This window comes from Amblyomma americanum, chromosome 10, assembly GCF_052857255.1.
Source record: "Amblyomma americanum isolate KBUSLIRL-KWMA chromosome 10, ASM5285725v1, whole genome shotgun sequence".
NCBI classification, from domain to species: Eukaryota; Metazoa; Arthropoda; class Arachnida; order Ixodida; family Ixodidae; genus Amblyomma; species Amblyomma americanum.
In genome coordinates, this window is record NC_135506.1 from 116,101,920 (window position 1) to 116,123,619 (window position 21,700).

Consider the following 21,700-nt stretch of genomic DNA (forward strand, 5'->3'; position numbering starts at 1 on the left):
GTAACATAGACATGTGGACCATTTAAAGCCGCGAAGCAAGGAGTCCATCATTCTTTCGAAGGTAGCTGGCGCATTACAGAGACCGAATGGCATAACTTTAAACTGATATAAGCCGTCCGGTGTGACGAATGCCGTCTTTCGCGGTCATTGTCATCAACAGAGATTTGCCAATACCCGGACCGAAGGTCAATTGAAGAGAAAAATTTGGCTCCGTGAAGGCAGTCCAAAGCATCGTCTATTCTTGGGAGTGGATAGACGTCTTTTTTTGTTATGTTGTTTAGGTGCCGGTAATCAACGCAAAAGCGCCAGCTGCCGTCCTTCTTTTTAACCAGCACAACTGGTGAGGCCCAAGGGCTCGACGAGGGCTCTATGATGTCTTTACTGAGCATCTTGTCCACCTCTTGCTGTATGATGGTGCGTTCTGTACTGGACACTCTGTAGGGTCGTCTGTGAATAGGAGCTGCGTCACCGGTGTTGATGCGATGCGTGACCACAGATGTTCGAGCCAAAGGGCGGTCATCGAAGTCAAAGATGTCGCGAAAAGACGACAGAAGATACCGAAGGTCGTGAGCTTGCCCTGGTAAGAGGTCAGCAGCAATCATTTTTGCATATTCATCAGGTGGTGGGACGTCAGAGTCGCGGCGAAGTTCCGTGCTTGCTGTGGCTGTACCCCGCACCTCCACCAATAATGTAACGTGAAGATGTGCACACCAAAAGGGAAAAATATATTTACAGGGAAACAGCTTACAGCCACGCAGCCGAACAACCGGGCCCGCGAAGCCCAGCAGCAGAAAACGCACTTCGTCCTCTTCGCGTTCCAAGCGCGAGCGCACCAAGCACGAGCGTTCCAAGCACAAGCACAACCGTAGCAATATGTTCCATGATTTTCCCGCATTTGCATAAAAGTGAAATTGGTCTGTAAGACGCAAGAAGTGATTTTTCTTTCTGCTTTGGGTATCGGTGTAATTTTAGCATATACTTCCTATTATGAGAGAGAAAAAAAAAATTGTGTCTTTAGCAATGCAGCTGTGTCAGTTGGATGTTGTTCATCTTCAGAAGGAAGCTCAAAAAAGACAGCCATGAAAGAAAGACAACAGAAATATTTTTCACTGCTGAATTTTTTATTAGAAAGTGTACACATGTATACAGGAGAAAAGAAAGAAAAGACAAGAATGAGGCAAATAAAAAATGCAAAGCAAAGAACCATCCAAAGCACAAATCTGATTGAGGTGAGTGAAAGTGAGATGTAGAAAAACCATGGAAATTTGCAGGCTTACGAAAGAAAATTGCTCAAGCTTTTTTTTGTCTTCAGCGTTCTGTTTTCAGACATTCACACTGAGTGCCTTTCCTCGTTTTTTTTTGTTTGTTTGTTTTGTTTTGTACATCTCAATCTGCATTGGAGTTGATTTCTGGTGCTCACAGGTTTGGTCTTGTGCTTTGCTCCTTTGCAGGCTCTTTGAGCTCTCATTGCCATCACCTCAAGTGCCAGCTGGTGAAGAAGCGTGACGTGCCAACCTTGTATCACGCGCACCATGAGTGCTGACCAGGGGCCTTAAGCAGTATTCGCACACCATGACGGTTGCAGCTGTTGCATCGTGGCAGCAATCTCAGAGGCCTGGCATTTCAACTACGTTGCATCTCATTTGTTATAGGTGGACTAAAGTCCCAGAGTTAGCTGTTGTTGGAGGTGCAATGCAATTGTATATAGATGTGTAAGCTTGCGAACGATCTGGAAAGAGGGGATACATTATAAGCGGCACACTTACTCAAACCACTGACGGTGGCATAAACGGATGGGACCACTGAGAACTCTGTCGGGAGCCTTTTACCCGAATCCACATGCTGCCACGCTGTCTCTGAGAAGTACGGACATGTGTTTGGTCATGCCAATGTCGCCGTTTCGGGTATACTCTCGTACGAGAGAGCATGTGGCACTCTCCACTGTGGTTCACTTTGGGTTCAGCTGCGTGTGACATGTACAGTGTGTGGCTTGAAGATTGGGTGCTTTTCTTTGCCGCCATGGGCAAGTGCAAGAAAGCTGAATTCCTGCCAAATACTGTACCAGTAGCTGTCAGAAACTGTACGCTGCAATCTGCGTTAAGCACCGTACATGCATTGTGTTGCACCACTGTGCTATCACGTCGTTGACAAATCAGCGAAGCATAGTTCAATGATAGACACACAAGAGTTGTTACATAATGATACTACTAAAGGGGACTGGCTGTGCAACGTGAAGACATAATTCTGTTTTTAGACAAGTTCTTATGGAATTGTGTGCATCTAGTTTGTTGTTAGGTGTCATTTTGCACTCCCTGCTGCATTGTCCTTTCTACTTAGATTTTTGCTTTAATTGGACTGGGAGATGTGGACGTGAGGCCATATTGACAATTTTTCTGGGAGCCTGGCCTTTAAAAAATATTTTAGATCACATTAGACACCTTAACAGATTAGTATCTAATTTGCCTCATGAAACCATTGCAGTGACTCACCTCACCGGTCTTGCTTCCTTGTCCTGACAGCTGTTTGTGCTGCTGTCACATTATTAGTAATCTTGGTGATGTCCATATGAAACTATGCTTGGAAGTGGTTTCAAGCTATAATCTATGTTATTGAGTTTGCTATATTTCTAACCTGAGCTCAATTACTCTTGTAGGTGCTCTAATGACAGCCATGATGCCATCGCATGGTATGATTAGACAGGGAGCGGAGACGAGCATTAAATGAACGGGAAACAAAGCTGTCAGCAGGGCCACTGTTATTTCGGGACCAAGCTAAACGACGATGGCAGAACTTGAAGCCAGACCCAGTAACGATTCAGAACTGCTGTCCACCTCCAAGGCTTTGGGCATGAGAAGCGACACCGAGTGCATTTTAGTCTGCTGTGGTGATGCACCAAATGGTGTCGTTTTGAAGGATGTGCTGCATTTTGTGTGTTTCAGATCTGTGAGTGCATGTTTCACTTCAAGCTGTCTTGTGTCACTGCCAGCTTTGCTTTTTGCTGTTCGCTCGTGCTTAGCTCTGTCATACTTGATTATGATATCTGCAGGGATTTGATAATCATGGTTCCCAGGCTCCATGCTTATAAGCATCATTGCCAGAGGAGTGTCGCGCATGTATCGTGCTGCGCAGTGTTGGGAAGCAACCAATTGTGCTCGAGGGGGGTGTTTTCACCAGTTGCGTTCACAATTTTCAGCCACGGTGTTCGCATGACAGTTTTTTGTGGGCTAGCAAATGGTCTTTGTTTTTTCACATGAGCGAAATGTATTGTGCAATGATCTATTCAATAGGTGCTGACGCATCAAAGCCTCGTTCTGTGGTTAACACCCAGTGTAAATTTTGTTGCGAGACCACAATGCTATAATGTGACAACAGATTCGTGTGAGTCCTGGCTGGGGAAATCCCATCTTGTTGTGCATGTCTACATACAGTAATTCCTCGTTATAACGAAATTGCTTTACTCGAAATATCGCTTTATTCAAAATTTCTTCCTGTCCCGACCCAAACGCATGCATTTTAAGCCGCATTACTCTTAGCACAAGATGAGCTTGACCCGCTTAGAGCGAAGTGGCGAGCTGAGCGGCAGCGACCCTGCAGGCACAGAACAGGCCACAAAAGTACCAAACCTACAACCGATTACCTGCCTAGTAACTGGTACCAGGCGAGTGCAGTGCCCTCAGCTGTTTACAGCAGAGCGAACGGAAGCTGTCAAACTCCATGGTGCAGAGCACCCGAATCGGTCGCAATCGCATCGCTGGTGTCCCCCGTGATAGAATCCAAATGAAAATAAAGTTTTTGTGACGCTTTGTGATGCCAGTAAACCGCGGTTTCTTGGATGCTGAAAAATGGCCGAAAGACCGCAGGCAGACTTGCGCCATAGCATTCCATGGGGTGCGCTCGGTGAGCAAAATTCTACCGCTCTGAAGAGCACTTCTGGCGCTGAAACATGCCAAAAAGCACAAAAGAAGTGTCCCTCCGATTATGTGCCCATTCACTCTTGCAAGTCGTGAGCGAGCTCGGCTTTCGGCAACGAACTGAGCTGCTCCCTGGGTGCCGTAGTCGTCGCTAAGCCTAACCGGTTCACATCAGCCAAAGCACACGAAACTCTCGAAAGCGCGCGAACAACATCATTCCCGAGAGTTTTCACTTCAAACAAGAAGGCACCCGCAGGTAGCGCTTGCAAGTGTGAACAACGGTGTTGTTGAGCTGCTGCCTGGTCGCAAGCGACTCCTGGTTGTATGTCCTTTGCCGTGTTCGACGCGAGGAGCTACGCTAACAAATCGGGAAGGGCACTTTGGGGAAGCCAGTCTAGAAATTTGCTTGCCGCTCGTCATAATCGGCCTGCACCGCAATAAAACATTTCCCCAAGCTTTGTTCCACTTTTGACGGTGCAAATAACTTTCCAAAAACACGAAAAATCCGAACGTTGCCAGCGGCAAGTCAGGCTTACAACATGGTGGGGCAACACAACCGCATGTTTCCCCAACGATTTTCTCGAGCCGGTCATGCTTGATTCGCGCCATCCGACTACGCTCTAAATGCGTGGTAGGGTCATTGAATTTTGTTCCTAGACATCTGTCAACGACGTGGTCGCGACGCTACATGAGCACAGACACTTAAACCATATACTTAGCACAGGGTCGTTGACAACAGTGCGCCGAAAAACTCTCGTTTTGCAAACTTCACAGCTGCACACCTCGGAAAAAAAATTGCCCAGTAATCATGCAAAGCCCCTACTGCAAAACCATTCAGTTTTCACGATCGCGCTGCGTACCTACTGTGAGCGGCTTGTCGTTTTTTGAGCACAACAAACACAACCACAGACTTGAGCCACGACATTTCCGTGACCCCCCCATAAAAGCCACCCCTGCATTCGAAATACCCCGAAATTCCCCCATAAAAGCTGCCACTGCCTTCGCGATTTGAAATACCCCTAAGGTTGAATGCATGGACGGCGACCACGGCCTCATGCAATGCTTGGTCAGATTAGAGCAGGGGTTGCACGCACCCGGTAAGAACTTGAAACAGCCAAAGCTCACTGCCTTTTCTGCATTTGAATCAAGTTTTGCTTCACTGAATACATTGTATTTTGACTTCCTCGCAGTTGCGGCGCAGTTAAAGCTTGACTGCTTTAGATTTTCTCGGGTGGTCACTTATATCGAATTACCGCTTATAATGAATTTTTTCGCCATCCTGCTGGGTTCATTATAACGAGGGATTACGGTATGTGAGACTTTCTGATTTTGGGAGGTGTCTCATGTACTCCCATTGTTGTGAAATATAGTGTAATGCATCTAGTTTGTGTGCTGTTTGTTTGAATCGTGGAGTTTATGGAGTCGTGTGGAATCATGGAATATTTTCTCATGTATTTTTTATAGTACTTAAGGGTGGACACCAACAGAAAGCAAATTTTTGAACTGCTCGCTCAGTTTTAGTGAAAGCTTGCTTATGCAATTTCTTCGCATTTAAGACGCCATATAGCAAATTGTATAGATTTGTTTACTATGCTAGAATTTATTCGCCTTCAAAGATCTGACTCTGGTTACAGTAAAACCTCGTTGATACATTTTCTTTAATTGTGGGAAAAAACGTAGTATCCGGGAAAACGTGCAATCCAAACCGCCTGGTTTTGAGAAATCTAGCTGTTGAATGAGGTAAAAAGACATTTATTGACAATTTCACTTCATAAAAATGTCGATTGGCATTTCTTGGCACACGAGCTGAACAGTTCCTATTCCAGTGCACTCTGAATTAAGTCCGCGTAGCGCTGTCTTTAGTGCGGAAGGAAATTCGTAACGCATCTGGTCCACCGACAGCAGTGGCAAAAGTAATCAAAATCTCTTCCTTGCCATTTTCGGATGCTTCGCCCCCTTTTCACCCAATCATTGTGGGAAAGCCACCGCGGCGCTGATTGTCGCAGTGTTTCTGCTTTTTAAGCTGAGTTTCCCAGACCCGGCCCATTCATATATAAGCGCATCACTGTAGTTCGTATAAGCTTCGCCTCCTTTCCTTTATGCACTGCGAAAAAACGTCAGTGTTTCTCCTCTTCATACCGCGTCGCCGCAGAAACGGCAGTCTGGACTGCAGTGCGGCATTTTTATTTTTGTTCTTGGTGGTGGTGGTGGTGGTGGTAGTGCTTCGCGTCATTGTGTCGAGGCACTGCAGAGAAGCTACCATGGCTGATGACTGCTGCAAAAAACGTTGCGTGCCCTCTCATTTGGACCACTTGTCTCAGCAGTCATACAGGCATTGCGGAATCAGGGTTTAAAAGACCCTTATGTCAAAATACTGGAAGGTAAATTTAGCAACTACACAGCTACCATAGTCCTCCATAAAGTCAGCAATAAAATTCCAGTAAGGAAGGGCGTCAGGCAAGGAGACACGATCTTGCCAATGCTTTTCACCGCCTGTTTACAGGAAGTATTCCGAGGCCTAAACTGGGAACAGTTGGGAATAAGAGTAAATGGAGAATACCTAAATAATCTGCGGTTCGCTGATGACATTGCCTTGCTGAGTCACTCAGGAGGTGAACTGCAAATCATGATCAATGAGTTAGACAGGCAGAGCAGAACACTGGGTCTAAAAACTAACAGGCAGAAAACCAAAGTAATGTTCAACAATCTAGCAAGGGAACAGCAGTTCACAATTGGCAGCGAGTGCCTGGAAGTTGTAAAGGAATGGCAGGTAGTGACAGCTGATCCGGATCAGGAGAGAGAAATAACTAGAAGGATAAGCATGGGGTGGAATGCATATGACAGGTTCTCTCAGATCATGAATGGCAGTTTACCAATTTCCCTCAAAAGAATAGTATACAACAGCTCTACCTTACCGGTACTCACCTACGGGGCTGAAACGTGGAGGCTAACGAAAAGGGTTCAGCTTAAGTTAAGGACAGCGCAGCGAGCCATGGAAAGGAAAATGATAGCTGTAACGTTGAGACCGGAAGCGGGCAGAGTGGGTGAGGGAACAAACGCGGGTTAATGACATCCTAGTCGAAATCAAGAGGAAGAAATGGCTTGAGCAGGGCATGTAATGCGAAGACAAGATAACCGCTTGTCCTTGAGGGTAACAGAGTGGATTGCAAGAGAAGGCAAGCATAGCATGGGGTGGCAGAAGGTTAGTGGGCTAATGAGATCAGGAAGTTTGCAGGGATAAGGTGGGCGCAGCTGGCAAGGGACAGGTTTATGGAGAGACATGGGAGAAGCCTTTGCCCTGCAGTAGGTGTAGTCAGGCTGACAATGATAGAAAAATAAAGCTCATGGACGTTTCTTGATAAAATTTTATACCAGTAGAGGTGTACTCAAGGCAGATTTGCAGCTTGACGTGAAAAGGGTAATTCACCTAAGACCGCAACTTCCTGGAAAATGAAATGAGAAAATTGTATCCAAAGTTTTTGGAAGACGTTAGTTTACTTAAAAGGTGCAACAACTGCAAAGAAGTCCCCAGGAGCCTATGTTGAACCTTCCTCATCCAATTGCAACGTTCACCAACAAGAGCACCAAACTTGAGCTTCTTGGCTGCTTTTCGTGACTCAACTGCTCTTGCTTGTTGTGCTCGGTACAGGTATGCCTTTCGGGTTTTCTCCATGCTCGTTGATTTTGTGAGAGCCATGAGCAGTGTCCAGGCTTTCCAGAACTTTATGTAGTTTGGGCTTGAGTAATTTCCAGAACAGCAGGGACTGCCACTGTTTCAACTTTTCTTGCACTGCATGAGACTAGAGTTGACGAGCGAACAGTTCACACCAGCCTGGTTTTCTCGAGAGCAAGTGGCCGAACTTTCCATCCTTCTGTGTAGAGTACAAAAAAAAAAGCTCTTTGTGATGCCATCAGTTTGATGAAACGATAACCACTTACCATGTGTTCTTCCTCTTCCGCAGCCTACTTGCGCATGGCACACTCTCGTTCAAAAGAGCCACCTTTCGTGCCATGGCTGCAAGATAGTCCATCATGGGAAGTGTGAGAAGTCTGACGTCAGGGCGGCGGCCCATGCTGGTAGAGCTGCGGCACAGTTGTGAAAGCTCCGATACCTGCGGTTGGCCACGTATTACAGCTGCTAGCGGCAATTCCTCCTTCAGTTATGGTCATAGCGGGCAGAGGCTCCGTAACAGAGTATTAATCTTCATGACAACGGATGACCGAAACACATGGGCGCAGAAAATGTTTGCATAGCATCTGCTTCGTGCGTTCACTGGTCCTAAACCGGGCCTAGCTGCTAGTGGAGGTGGGTGGATATATCGTTGTCCACCTGCTCTGCGCACCGCCGACATCCCTTTTTTGCTCTTGTGGCATGTTAAAATTGGTTGCACTGCTGGTCAACAATGGCAACTGCAGTGCTGGGCCATTAAAGGAAGAACATATCATATTTTGCATATTTTTATTGGCACATTCTTTCCTTTACATCCAGTCGAAAAGGCATTCTCAATATTCGCTATATGTCTATGTTGCAGCATTCTGTACACTACTGATAATGCGTATCAATGCACCGGAGGTGTTTATCTCAAACGGCGCAGCTGCCGTTTTCAGCAAATCATTTCGTGCAGTATTCACCCAATACATGTACGATACTACCATGCATACTTAGTTCACGGAATATAGAAGGATCATTCCGTGCACATTGAGTGCACGCAAAGTAATGCATGCGTAGTGTACCATAGAATCATAGATAATTGCAAAAAAATTGTGATGGGTACAAACCCCGAGCAAAATTGTCCGTTGTCGCATTGTTCGCAGCTGGTCTATCAAGCGCACTGTACCGTGGCACTGCCCGCTATTCGTCGTCTTCTACGTGGCACTAATCCAGTGGTTCTGACCAGAGCAAAATCTCTTGCGTGTCTGTAGCTGGTGTAGTGCGAGTGCTCCGTCCCGCGGGATTGCCCGCTCATCATCTTCAATTCTGTGCTTTCGCACTGATTGGAATATCGTTAGCATTCTCTGTAGTTTTATGTAAACACTTGAAAATCCACTATCGTACAATGGCCTTCATTGTCCATGCTAATACAGTCGAACACGGATATATCGAACCCACATATATCGAATTATTGTCTGTATCGAACTCGTCAATTATCCCCTTGAAAATTCGTACGTTTATATCGAACGATATTTTTATCCGCCATTGGATATATAGAACGCCGCGCGATCTCGGCACTCGCTGCACCCGCGAGCTCCGCGCCTCCCTTGAAAGGCTCGGAAAATGTGAGAGCGAGGGGGAGGGAGGCTCGGACTGTACTCCCGCTGTGCACGCTCTCCGACTTGCGGAACAGCTTTTTTTTTTTTTTCTCTCCCAATGTCTCTCATCCTTCCCCCGCGTAACCATAGTGATCGGCTCGGAAAAGGAAGGCGCCGGCGGCCTCCTCCTTTTGCCTTTTTTTTTCTTGTTGCTTTTTCACGAGTTTTGCTCAGCCAACCACAGCTCGTGCCTTTCGTACGTTGCTGTCGCCCTCGAAGGTCGCTGTCGCCATCGCGAGCGCTTTGTTGGCGGAAGCTGCGCACGTGAATTCTTGTGTTTTGTGCGCGTTCTTGTGTTTCGTGTTCAATATTGTTTTGCGTGCGTCTCACGACACGTGTGTGACTGGATCGTGGTGAGCTGACGCGGAAGCAATGGCCGCAGCAAGCACAAGCAGCGTCAAGAAGCGCAAGAACCTGGACTTTGCGACAAAGCTGAAAGCCATTCAGCGTGTTGAGGCAGGCGAGAAAAGTGCGACGGTGGCAGACGACTTCGGGATTCCTCGGAGCACTCTAAGCACTTTGTTAAAAAACAAGCCGGACATAAAATCGAAAGCGGCGGGAGCTTGTCGTGTGCGCGCTCCTGCCCACGAGAAAGCTGAAAAGGCTCTCTATGCGTGGTTTTTAGAGGTGCGGGCTAAGAACATTCCGGTGGATGGCCCAATGCTAATGGCTAAAGCCAAATGGTTTGCCGCTGCACTCGGTGATGACAAAAGAACCGCCATAAGATAGTTGGCAAAACCATTTCTGGGGAAAGCGGAGCCGTCATCAGCCAGGATATCCAGCAGTGGATTTCGAAGGAATGGCCGGAAATTTGCGCGAAGTTTTCACCCGCGCAAAATCTTCAACGCCGACGAGACCGGGTTGTTTTGGCAGATGCTGCCCAGCAAGACGCTCGACGTCCGGGGCAGCACGTGTCACGGGGGCAAGATGAGCAAAGTCCGCGTGAGCGTTCTGCTCGCTGCCAACATGGATGGCTCTCAAAAGCTCCAGCCCTTTGTGATCGGCAAAGCAAGGGCACCGCTCTGCTTCAAAAACTGTAAGCAGCTCCCCGTTCGCTACGCCTTCAATAAGAAGGCGTGGATGACGCGTCAGCTGTTTACAGAATGGCTGCAAGCGTGGGACGCTGAACTGGGCAAGTCGGGGCGTCACGCTTGCCTTCTCGTCGATAATTGCTCGGCCCATATCACACCACCTGCGAGCTCGAAAACATCGCGCTCAAGTTTCTGCCGGCGAACACGACAGCGAAGTTGCAGCCGCTCGACTAGGGCATCATTAAGTCGTTCAAAGTCGGCTACAGGAGGCGACTCATTGATAGGCTTTTGGTGAACCTCCGCATGGGCACCGAGCTTAAGGTTGACCTGCTGGGGGCCATTCAAATGATGACGGGCGCCTGGAGAGACGTGAAGCAGGATACCGTGGCCAACTGCTTCCGGAAGGCAGGCCTCGTGACGGCCAAACTTCCCGAAACCTGCGAAGACGGCGACGGCGACAACGAGCGAAGTGTCTGCTGACGATTTTGTGAACGTTGACAGCAATGTTCAGGCTGTTGCGAGCCTCGCCGACGAGGACATTGTAGCTGCAGTCGCAGAGACCCAGGCCGACAGCTCGAGTGGTGACGAAGATCGTCCGCACGAGGGGGCGGCTACACACTCGTACTCCACCGCTGAAGTGGCGGCCGCGTTCAGCTTGATTCGCCGTTGTTGCGGCGACATGGAAGGAACCGGGCTTTCGCACCTGAACAGCCTCGATAAGATCGAGGTTGGAGTCTTTAATTTCATTTGCAAGGCGAAGAAGCAGACGAACATAACCGATTTTTTTTCACGCAAATAAAGCATTACGTTGCGCCGTGTGTGCGGAAATAGTTGTCATTCTTGAATGCTCCGATCGGTAGGACATCGTCCGCAACAGGTAAAGTCTCTGGGCCTGTATTTTTTTATATCGAATTTTTAATATGTCGAATTGATTCGCGATCTCCTTCGAGTTCGATATATCCGTGTTCGACTGTATATGAAACCTCAATAGAATTTAGTTAAAATACAGTTGCATGATTGGTTCCCACGACATGCCGTCTTTTCTGTAAACCAAACACGATGACTGCTCTCCATAGCAGAGAATAGATCTTAGTTCATGATCTATGGCGTCGAATTAAGCGCCATGGATCTTCGTGTGTTTCAGGATTTTGGCGCCCGTTGATGTCGGCTGTACGCAGTTGCCTCTAATTTGGTAGCGATGCCAAGGCTAGCAGACGACCAGGCCTGCACTCGACCATTCGTTTTGGAAGCAGCCAATGCCATGCTGCTCTTGAACTGACTGCACACGCTGGCGGCGGTGAAGTAGTGCAGCCAAATCGAAGAGACTTATTATCGCGGGGCAAAAAACGTTAACACATAGGGGGAACAGCAACCCCCAAAGGGAAAAAGCTTGCGTGGCCTGTGCCCGGCAGCCAAGCAGGCCGTCCATGGCCCGAGTTGGGCAACCAGCTCTGGCCATGGTTGGGCATTGACATTGGTCTTGCCGACACAGGCACACTCCCTACGACAGCCTATAGGGACGAATTACCTTTCGTACTAGTCTGTTCAATAGAAAGGCAGCTGCACAAAATAGGTGAAAATCGCAGTCTAACTTGCATTTGCTGTAATTTAGATGTTAAAAAGAAAGGTCAGGAGCCGATCACAAAGGAGTAGTTGTATGGCCCGATGCAGACATATATACAGCTGAAATCTTAGTAGTAATATCACGCTCACAAAGGCTGTTGTCTGACGACAAGCAGATGCGACGTGCACATCAAGTTCTAAAAGCGCTATACAAACCAGAAGTGGTCATGCGACACCAACATAGCATACCTCCACAGAACGAAGAATTTGCACGAGCTTATATACTCCAAATCTAAGACCCTTCTGTTGGCGCCTTTGGCTATTGAGCAATAATATTTTATATTGTGGGTCTGTGATGACACAAATGAGAACATAAAATGGCCGTACCACGTTGTAGATATCTTCTATTGGAAAAAGCTGTACAATCCATTGTGCCATCTTTTACTTGAACACTAAGCAAGCGTAACGGGATGGGATTTTCTCGGGCACAGGACCATGGGGCATGCACGTCTCATGGAGGTGATGCTTTCGTATACCTCTGAAAAAAAGTTCTGCCGGCTGTTAAACATACAATCAAGATAGAACATGTAGCGTTTAGACTAGTGGCTGCACCCTAATTATGCACAATTGTCTGAAAATATAACACGTGATTGGTTGCCGGTGTTGGCCGCTTGCTTGCTAACGCGTCGGCGGTCAACTGTTGCCAGGTGTTCGCCAGTGGTTGGTTGTTTTTGTCAACCGCTAGCCGACACAACAGTTGGCCAGCCATTACCCGACGCTGGCCCGAGTTTAGGCGGCCGAGTACATTGGCTACCAACTCGGAACCGGTGACTTGCCAACCAGCAGCCATCGGCCAATTTCACTTGGGCAGCTGTAGGAGCCCGTTATAACTGCTCTGGCATTGTGGCTTAGAGAAACTGCCATTCGCTGATTGTCTCTAGAGCCTTCTTTATTGAAGTTAATAGCATTTCCAGGATGAAAACGTACGCATTCGAAGAGGCTATCGAGATATATCCAAGCAAATGATGTATGGTGGCGGGAAAAACGTTTGATTGCTCGTACAGGCATTTGGACCGACGCTACCGTAAAATGGGGTTACTTTATGACAGATTCCTTACGTTTTCATTATCTCGCTGAACAATTATCAACATAAAGGTGAATGAATAGTGGCATAACGTTGCTAAAAACCTTCCCTCACACAACGGAATGTTCTACAAGTCCACATTTTTAATACAAATGGCTATATTCAGGTTCAAAGCTGTCAGCTCCCCGTCGTGTGGGGCAACTTTGTGACAAAGTTGTTTTTGGCTGAATATGATTGGGAAAAAAATGGCTGGCATAAAGTTACCCCATCAAAAGTTTATTTGCATTATCTACAATTGATTTCTGCTCAGGCAACGTCACAATTGTAATGCAAATTATTCATAAATGTACCACCTCAATCGAGATCTTTTACCTCAAAGATACCTCACTTGCTTACCGGCCTAAGGGACTCAATTGTGTGCAAAATTTCTTCTTTTGAGTACAAAATAGTGTCTTTGCAGTTTGGCCATCTCCAATTCTTTTTGGTCCTCACCATAGTGCTGACAATGTACCCCTCAGGTTTGACTTCCGTCACTCTTCCCGGGAAAAGTTGTTGTTCGAAGTTTACTACGACAAAGTCATCCCCCTTGAAGGTGCTTTCTCTGGAACCCATACCGCGGACTCTTGGGACATTGCTAGTGTTTGGAATCGCGGAAGTGGTAGGAGTGACCGTTTCCGACAGGTTGTCAAGACTTCCAGAGAGTACCTTTGTATCTCCTTCCGACCACCTTTTGTTGCCACTGTGCTGACCGTGTGAAGATGATTCGCTGTCACTGCTTTCTTCTGTGCTGTCGTCCTCAAGAGAGGACCTCTTCCTAGGTTGTCTAGCTCTGATACTGGAGGAAGAGCTGCCTTTCTTTCTGGCTGTCGGTTTTCCCGTCCTGCTGGCTTCTTCTACTTCGGCAACCGATATGCTTTTCCCCGCTGAGACGTTGAGCATCTTCCTCCTCTTCGTTTCCCGCTTTCCCGTCACCTCTTTTCTTTTTTTATTTAATTCCTCCAAGAAGACATCCCCTACGACGTCTGGCATAGATTTCAAGCTTTCCTCGAGGACTGATTTAGGAAGCCGTTGGAGAACCTTGGTCTTGTCCAGGGGGAAAATTCTGGTCTTCCGGAATCCTGAGTTCAGGTTTGTTTTAATACTTTCCTCCAATTTGATCGTTTTTTTAGTAGACCGGGCAATTCGTCCTTTGGCACGAATGTGCAGCGGCTTCTTGAGGTAAACTCCTTCCATTCTGCCATAAGTGAACGCCAAATTATTTTCAGGCTACGAAAAACAGCGACATAGAGAGGCTGCAGTAAGCGAGTCGCATTCGGTGGGAGTGCGATGAACTTTATTCACACAGACGAAGCACTTCGAGGCTAATGTGAAAACTGAAATTGTCCCCGATGAGAGCTTTAAAACCATCTTGCTTTTTTAATATGGGGAGCAAAAGTGACATGAACCAGTCTTCGAAAAATTTGTAATAGAACCAACCAGATTTTGTTCGATTATACGGGGCCCCCTCTGGTCCATTTTCTGTCTATGTCAACCAAAGCTTTTCTGCTTTGTAACTGACTTAAAGCAGAGGCAACTCTCCTGCAGCACTTCCACAAACCATAACCGAAGTACAGGCTTTTGATGCATTTTGAATTTTTTCTGGATACTTAGCTCCTCTTCTAGTTATCACTTTTTGGCTCCCTGAATCATCCTGTACATTTATTTCGTCGTTGTTCCAAATGTTTTCGCCCGGCATACCATGTAGCTCTTTCTCCAGATGGCCAAAAAAACGTGCCAATCACTTCTGCATTGGTTGAGGCCCTTGCATATGTGGTGTTTTTTGACATGTGTTCAGAGAGAATATCTTTGTGATGTTTCATGAAAGAGTTTGCCCACTCCTTACCGGGAAAGTTGCCATCTTTGTAAGCAGAGACTTTCCTTCCCGTTCGGTCGAAATACCACTCCACCACACAACGCAAGTGAAACTTTGTCATTGGGAAGCAAAACGAAGACATTGTGATTGCATGAGCAATCAACCTCTGCTCCTCTTCCATAAAAACAGGTTGACGACCAGCTTTTTGAGCTGGTCAATCGGCTAAACCCCGAGCCTGTTTAGTCTTCAACCACAAGGCGTTCCGATGAATATTGAACATAAGAGGAAAAACAAACAACACATAAGACATAAGTAACGGTAATGCATAGGTAAGAACTTGAAAAAAAGAAAAAGATGTGTTAATAGTACTCTCGTACCTTTCAGATGCTGCCCTCAATGACACTTTCTTTGAAAGGATTAACTGAACGGCCTTATTCAACGTTTCTTTGGTATGATTTTGGTACGGCCGTGCACCAAGCTTCGTTTTATAATTCGTCATCTCTCTTAAACACTGAAAAATCAACAAAACATATAATTTAAAATAAAAACAGAGTGGGGTAACTTTGTGACAGTTTGTGTGTCACAAAATTACCCCGCGAAGTATTTGTCTCCTAAACATTACGAATAAATTTATATTACAGTTTATTTTAGCCTTCATATTAACAGTCGGAATTACATGTTTTCGCTGTTTTTCTCGTGCAAACTGGTCGAGCACACAGTTTATGGTGCTTCAACAATACACGCTAAAACACTATTCAACCTGTCGGCGTCTCGCAGGAACTTCGGCCGGCTGCCGCTAGGTGGCACGGCATGTCAGGCGAGCAAAAAATGCAGTCATGGGTAGTAAGTAATAAAATACTCGAACGTCAGAACGGGTTCAGAAGTGGCAGGCGCTTAGATGATAGCCTGTTCGTGCTTACCCAGTGCATAGAAACAGCTAAGGCGAAAAGCAGACTTCTGTATATAGCCTTCCTGGACATAAGCGGTGCATACGACAACGTGAACAGTGAACACCTGTGAAACATTAAAAGGTGAAGGTATCGGTAATGAGGTAATTGATTTTCTACAGGAAATGTATCGAGAAAATAAAGTGTAAATATCATGGGAAGGGATTAAGAGTACGAGAACTGTCGAGGTACACAAAGGATTAAAGCAAGGTTGTCTATCACCGCTGCTGTTCATGCTTTATTATATGATAAGTATGGAAAGAAGGCTACAAGGAAGCAATCTAGGTTATGATCTGTCGTACAGGTTAGGCGGAAAGGTTGTTGAGCAACGACTACCGGGTCAAATGTATGCGGACGATATTGTACTGTTAGCAGATAGCCAGGAAGATTTGCAAACTTTGGTTAATTGCTGTGGAGGTGAAGGAGACAGTCTAGGATTTAGTTCCAGCGCAGCTAAGTCCGGTGTGATGATTTTAACGATGTAACTGATCAGGAGCTTACAACACAAGGCCATGAAATGCTCCGAGTGGCTGAATACAAATACCTCGGGGTGTGGGTAAACAAAGGGCATATGTACACGGAAAAGCACGAACAGTCTCTACAGCAAAATGGCGAAGAGATGCCGGGTTAATGAAACCTAGGGCATCGTGGGGGTACAACAGCTATGAAGTACTGAGAGGTATAAATGAAAGGAATAATGGTGCCAGGGATTACTTTCGGGAATGCAATTCTGTGCTTAAAGGCAGAAGTTCAGTCGAGATTAGAAGTAAATCGGAGAGCTGTTGGACGATTAGCATTAGGTGCCCATGGGAAAACCACAAACGAGTCAGTACAAGGGGATATGGGCTGGGCATCGTTCGAAGCATGGGCAGCTCGGAGTAAAATAGTATACGAAGAACACCGGAGGAAATTGCACGAAAACAGGTGGGTGCTAAGGTATTTAAATACCTATACAGAAAGAGCATTGACTCACAATGGCGGAAAATAACTAGGAAGCTAACCAGTAAGTTTGCCAGACACGAGGACAGAGAAAGACGGAGCATAAAACGACGGGTTAAAAACGCGGAAGGTAAAAATTGGATAATTCAATGGAAAAGGAGCAGTGTAGAACTATATTGATACTGGAAACAGCAGAGCCGAAAGGAAGTGTCTTGTGATAACTCAAAAGAGGCAGTGCCCTACTTTTTGCAGCTATATGTTAGGATGTCTTGGAACGCGCAGCTATAAAAAGAAATTTAATGAAGACGTGCCTTGTGTGGTAAATCTGTAGAAACAATAGAACACCTCAAACTAAAATGCGATGGTATCCATCCTGATGTCGATGCAGTCACAGTCACTCTTCCTGAGGCCCTAAGGTTTAGAGCACGGTGTAAGGATAACATACTGAGGTTAAGACTGAGGTGTTGACACTTTCCCCCCGCCGCGCGCGAGAGCGCCGCCCGCTTGCGGCCACAATATGTTCGGGGGAGGGGGAAGGGTTGCCATGGAAACCGGTCGCTAACTTGGAGGGCGCTGCGAAAGGCGTACCCACGCTGGGCGGCTCGGTCCGTCGTGGCGCGGCACTGCGCACGTTTTTTTGGCACATTTCTGAGTGTGCGGCTGTGCTGTTTTTAACAAGTTCTTTTATTTTGCACCAAGACCTTGTGTTAGGCTATCGTCGGCAGAGTAGCCCACTTCAGGTGAGTTCTAGCTGCGCGATGGGAATAAAGTGCTTTTTATAATTGTTTTTTTTGGGGAAAGGAAATGGTGCAGTATCTGTTTCATATATCGTTGGACACCTGAACCGCGCCGTAAGGGAAGGGATAAAGGCGGGAGTGAAAGAAGAAGGGAAGAGAGAGGTGCCGTAGTGGAGGGCTCCGAAATAATTTCGACCACCTGGGGATCTTTAACGTGCACTGACATCGCACAGCACACGGGCGCCTTAGCGTTTTTCCTCCATAAAAACGCAGCCGCCGCGGTCGGGTTCGAACACAAGTGTTTCGTGCCGAACTGCAATTCGGGCAACCGGACGTGTGCAGAGCGTGTGCCATTATTCAAAGCTCCATCCGACAATGTTCGCTTGGAGAAGTGGCACCGTGCGATTCCTAGGGCAGACCGGACGTTAATGCCCACTGGGCAGGTGTTTTTTTTAATTGGTTTTTTTTTCGGGAAAGGAAATGGCGCATCTGTCTCATAAATTGTTGGACACCTGAACCGCGCCGTAAGGGAAGGGATAAAGGAGGGAGTGAAAGAAGAAGCGAAGAGATAGGTGCCGTAGTGGAGGGCTCCGGAATAATTTCGACCACCTGGGGATCTTTAACGTGCACTGACATCGCACAGCACACGGGCCCCTTAGCGTTTTTCCTCCATAAAAACGCAGCCGCCGCGGTCGGGTTCGAACACAAGTGTTTCGTGCCGAACTGCAATTCGGGCAACCGGACGTGTACAGATCGTGTGCCATTATTCAAAGCTCCATCCGACAATGTTCGCTTGGAGAAGTGGCACCGTGCGATTCCTAGGGCAGACCGGACGTTAATGCCCACTGACCATGTCTGCGCCAAGGATTTTGCAGAGGACGCGATATCCCGGCCATATTACGCGGAGCTCGATGGAAGAGTGCTACTTGACGCCGAAAACAGGCCGATGCTTTCCAGAGATGCAGTTCCTACATTATTTCCGAACTGTCCCAAGTGTCTCACGCGGCCAGAGAGACATAGAAAGCCACCCTGGAAGAGGACACCTCTTGCGCAAGCATCCAAGCTACGCCTGCCGAAAGTCGACGACAACGGTGCGATGCAGCCTCTCCAAGCTTCCTTGCCTGCTGTGATGCCTGCAGATCCGGAAACAGCCTTGGAGCCAGCGGTTAAGTGACAGCATCTTGACTCTGCCACTGATGGCATGTCTGGCACTTGATGGTGCTTCAACAAATACACCGCATCGCCATTTAGCCTCCAGTGGAAAGGAGCTTATTGAAAATTATGCCCGCTCTATGATAATTTGCATCGGAATAAAAATGCCGTTATCTCAAGCTTTCGTGTTTGGTTATGGTCCATGATGCGACGCGCCCTTTTATCCCGTCTGATACATTTCCGGCGTGAGAAAGCTTTTACCTAAAACTTGAGTGCTCTGCATCTTGAAAATTCGCCCACTCAACGAAACAATGTTTGAACGGTCTTCATGTAGAGAAGAAGCAACGATAAGCGTGAAGCAAAAACTGTCCGGTGCAATAATTTTCTAGCCTTGTGAGCGGAAAAAGGCACGAGGACCCCCACTTATGTTTATAATGCTTAGATCTATCGAGTGAAACACGAAGTGAGAGAGGAAGCGAAGCGTGAATGAGCTTCGAGTGTTGCTCGACCGAGTCCATATCATTAACTTCTTTACACAAGATATTATGCAACCAAAATTTTAAGACTGCCACACTACTTATTTTAATTTAAAGCAAGGAATTTCCTTTGCGTTTTAAATTCAGTTCACGCCATCAAAGCGAAAATCGAGCTTCGGCAGCGGAATCTCAAGGCGCCAGCTAGTATGGGCGCCAGGACCGCTCAACCGGATGGATGGATGGATGGATGGATGGATGGATGGATGGATGGATGGACGGACGGACGGACGGACGGACGGACGGACGGACGGACGGACGGACGGACGGACGGACGGATGGATGGATGGATGGATGGATGGACGGACGGACGGACGGACGGACGGACGGACGGACGGACGGACGGACGGACGGATACGGCTGAACCCTTTAAATCGGGCGGTGGCTCAAGCCACCTAGCCATGTCCTGTGCAATTCTACTCCTGTCTTGCTTTTAGCCGCCAATCGTATAACCTTCGCTTGGTTACTTCTAACCTCTTAAAATCCACTTTCCCTTCACTATCCCTAAACCCAAATACCTTGGGTAAGTCAGCCCCGCTGCTTTCCACTGTATGGTGAAGCCGTTTACAGAAAAGTATCAAGTGTTCAGCCGTTTCCTCCTCCTCTCCGCACGCAATGCACAAAGTGTCTATCTCATGGTACCTGACTCTATACGTCTTAGTCCGCAAAACTCCAGTCCTGGCCTCAAACAACACAGAGCTTCCCCTATAATTATCATAGATATTTTCTTTGAAAATTTCCTGTTTTAAGGTCCGGTATGTTCCCAGTGCCGATTTCGACAGTATCCCTGTTTTCCACAGAGCTCTTTCTGTTTCTTTAACCTTTTTCTTAACCGATAATTGCTGATTTGCCCCCTTACTGCTGTCCATATATTTGCTTGTCAATTTTCTAGTTCGCTTTCTCCATTTCGTGTCAACATTCTTTATATGCAGGTATCTGAAAACTTTCCTAGCCCACTGCTTTTCCTCCATTTTTCTCAATCGTTCCTCAAATGCTATCTTACTGCTAGCCTCTCTGCTCTCGAAGACGCCCATCCCATATCACCCTGTACTCCCTGATTTGGTGTATCGCCATGTGCTCCCAAAGCTAACCTCCCTACTCCCCGTTGTTTAATTTCTAGCCTTGCTAGAACATCTGGCCTCATACACAGGACCGCATTACCGAAGGTCAGGCTAGGGACCATCACCCCTTTCCAGATCCCTCTTACCACCTCATACCTATTGTAATTCCACAGTGCCCTATTTTTCATGACAGCTGCATTCCTACTAGCTTTATTCATTACATATTTTTCATGCTCTTATACTCAGAACTGTTATTTATCCACACCCCAAGATATTTGTACTCATTCACTACATTTAGCACGAACTCTTGTATTCTATGTTCGCCGCCCTCTTCATTAAATATCATGGCTGCAGATTTTTCCTTACTATACTTGAAGCCTAATCTATCTCCCTCTGTACTGCATATGTCAAACAACTTCTGCAGGTCTTCCTTGTTGTCAGCCATTATCACTATATCGTCCGCGTATATTAGTCCCGGTAATGTCTGTTTAATCCATACCCCTTGCTTGAAAAAAGATAGGTTGAAGCCTAGTTCGCTCCCCTCTAGCTTGGTCTCCAACCCTTGCAGGTACTACATGAATAACAAAGGGGACAGAGGACATCCTTGCCTAAGCTCCCGCTGTATCTCTACAGGCCCTGATGCATTTTTTCCCATTTTATGAGCACTCTGTTACCTCTATATATATATATATATATATATATATATATATATATATATATATATATATATATATATATATATATATATATATATATATATATATATATCTTTTAAAAGAGTAATTACTCCATTTTCCACATCAAATGTGCCCATTATGTCCCACAAATGCTCCTGAGTAACGTTGTAACAGACGGAAATGGATGGAGCGACCCCTTTGAAACGGGGCAGTGGTTGTTGCCACCATCTGTTTTTTTTTCTCTTTTATTTTTTGTTTAACTCTGCTGTAAGTTGTTAATAAAATTCGCCATTTTCTTTAAAATACGTCTTCCTAGACTTTGAAACTTATGTCACCTCTCTGCTTTTGAGCCACCATTCCTCCAATCGCTTTTTGCTGATTTCCACCGCAGATTTATTTACGTGACTATTGTCATCTCTAAACCCTAAGGCCTCGGGAAGAGTGACTGTGCCTGCATCGACTTCGGGATGGATACCATCACATTTTAGAATGAGGTGTTCTAATGTTTCAACAGATTTACTACACACAGCACATGTGTCATTTTTGTAAAATTTCTTTTTATAGCTGCGCATTCTAAGACACCCTGACCTAGCTTCAAAGAGGAGGGCACTGCCTCTTGAGTTATCATAAAACGTTTCCTTTCTGATCTGCCTTTTCCAGCATCGATATAGTTCTACACTATGCTTCTTTTCCATTGAATCTATCCAATTTTTACCTACGACGTTTTTAACCTGTCGTTTAATGCTCTTTCTTTCTCCTTCCTCGTCTCTGGCAAACTTACTGGCCAGCTTTCTAGTTCGTTTCCGCCCCTGTGTGTCAACGCTCTTTCTGTACAGGTATTTAAATACCTTAGCTGCCCACGTGTTATCGTCCAATTTCCTCACGCGTTTTTCGTATAGTACT

General features: G+C 46.5%; 1 protein-coding gene across 1 annotated transcript in view; it reads left to right on the forward strand.

Annotated features, from left to right (window-relative positions):
• Positions 1-5,294, forward strand: part of LOC144106853 (inhibitor of nuclear factor kappa-B kinase subunit epsilon-like) — a 91,615-nt gene extending 86,321 nt beyond the window's left edge. The window contains exon 22 of the mRNA XM_077639799.1: positions 1,452-5,294. Within this exon, the coding sequence (XP_077495925.1) occupies positions 1,452-1,506 (55 nt within the window). The 3' untranslated portion in view covers positions 1,507-5,294. The remainder of the gene's footprint in view (positions 1-1,451) is intronic.
• The last annotated feature ends 16,406 nt before the right edge of the window (positions 5,295-21,700 follow it).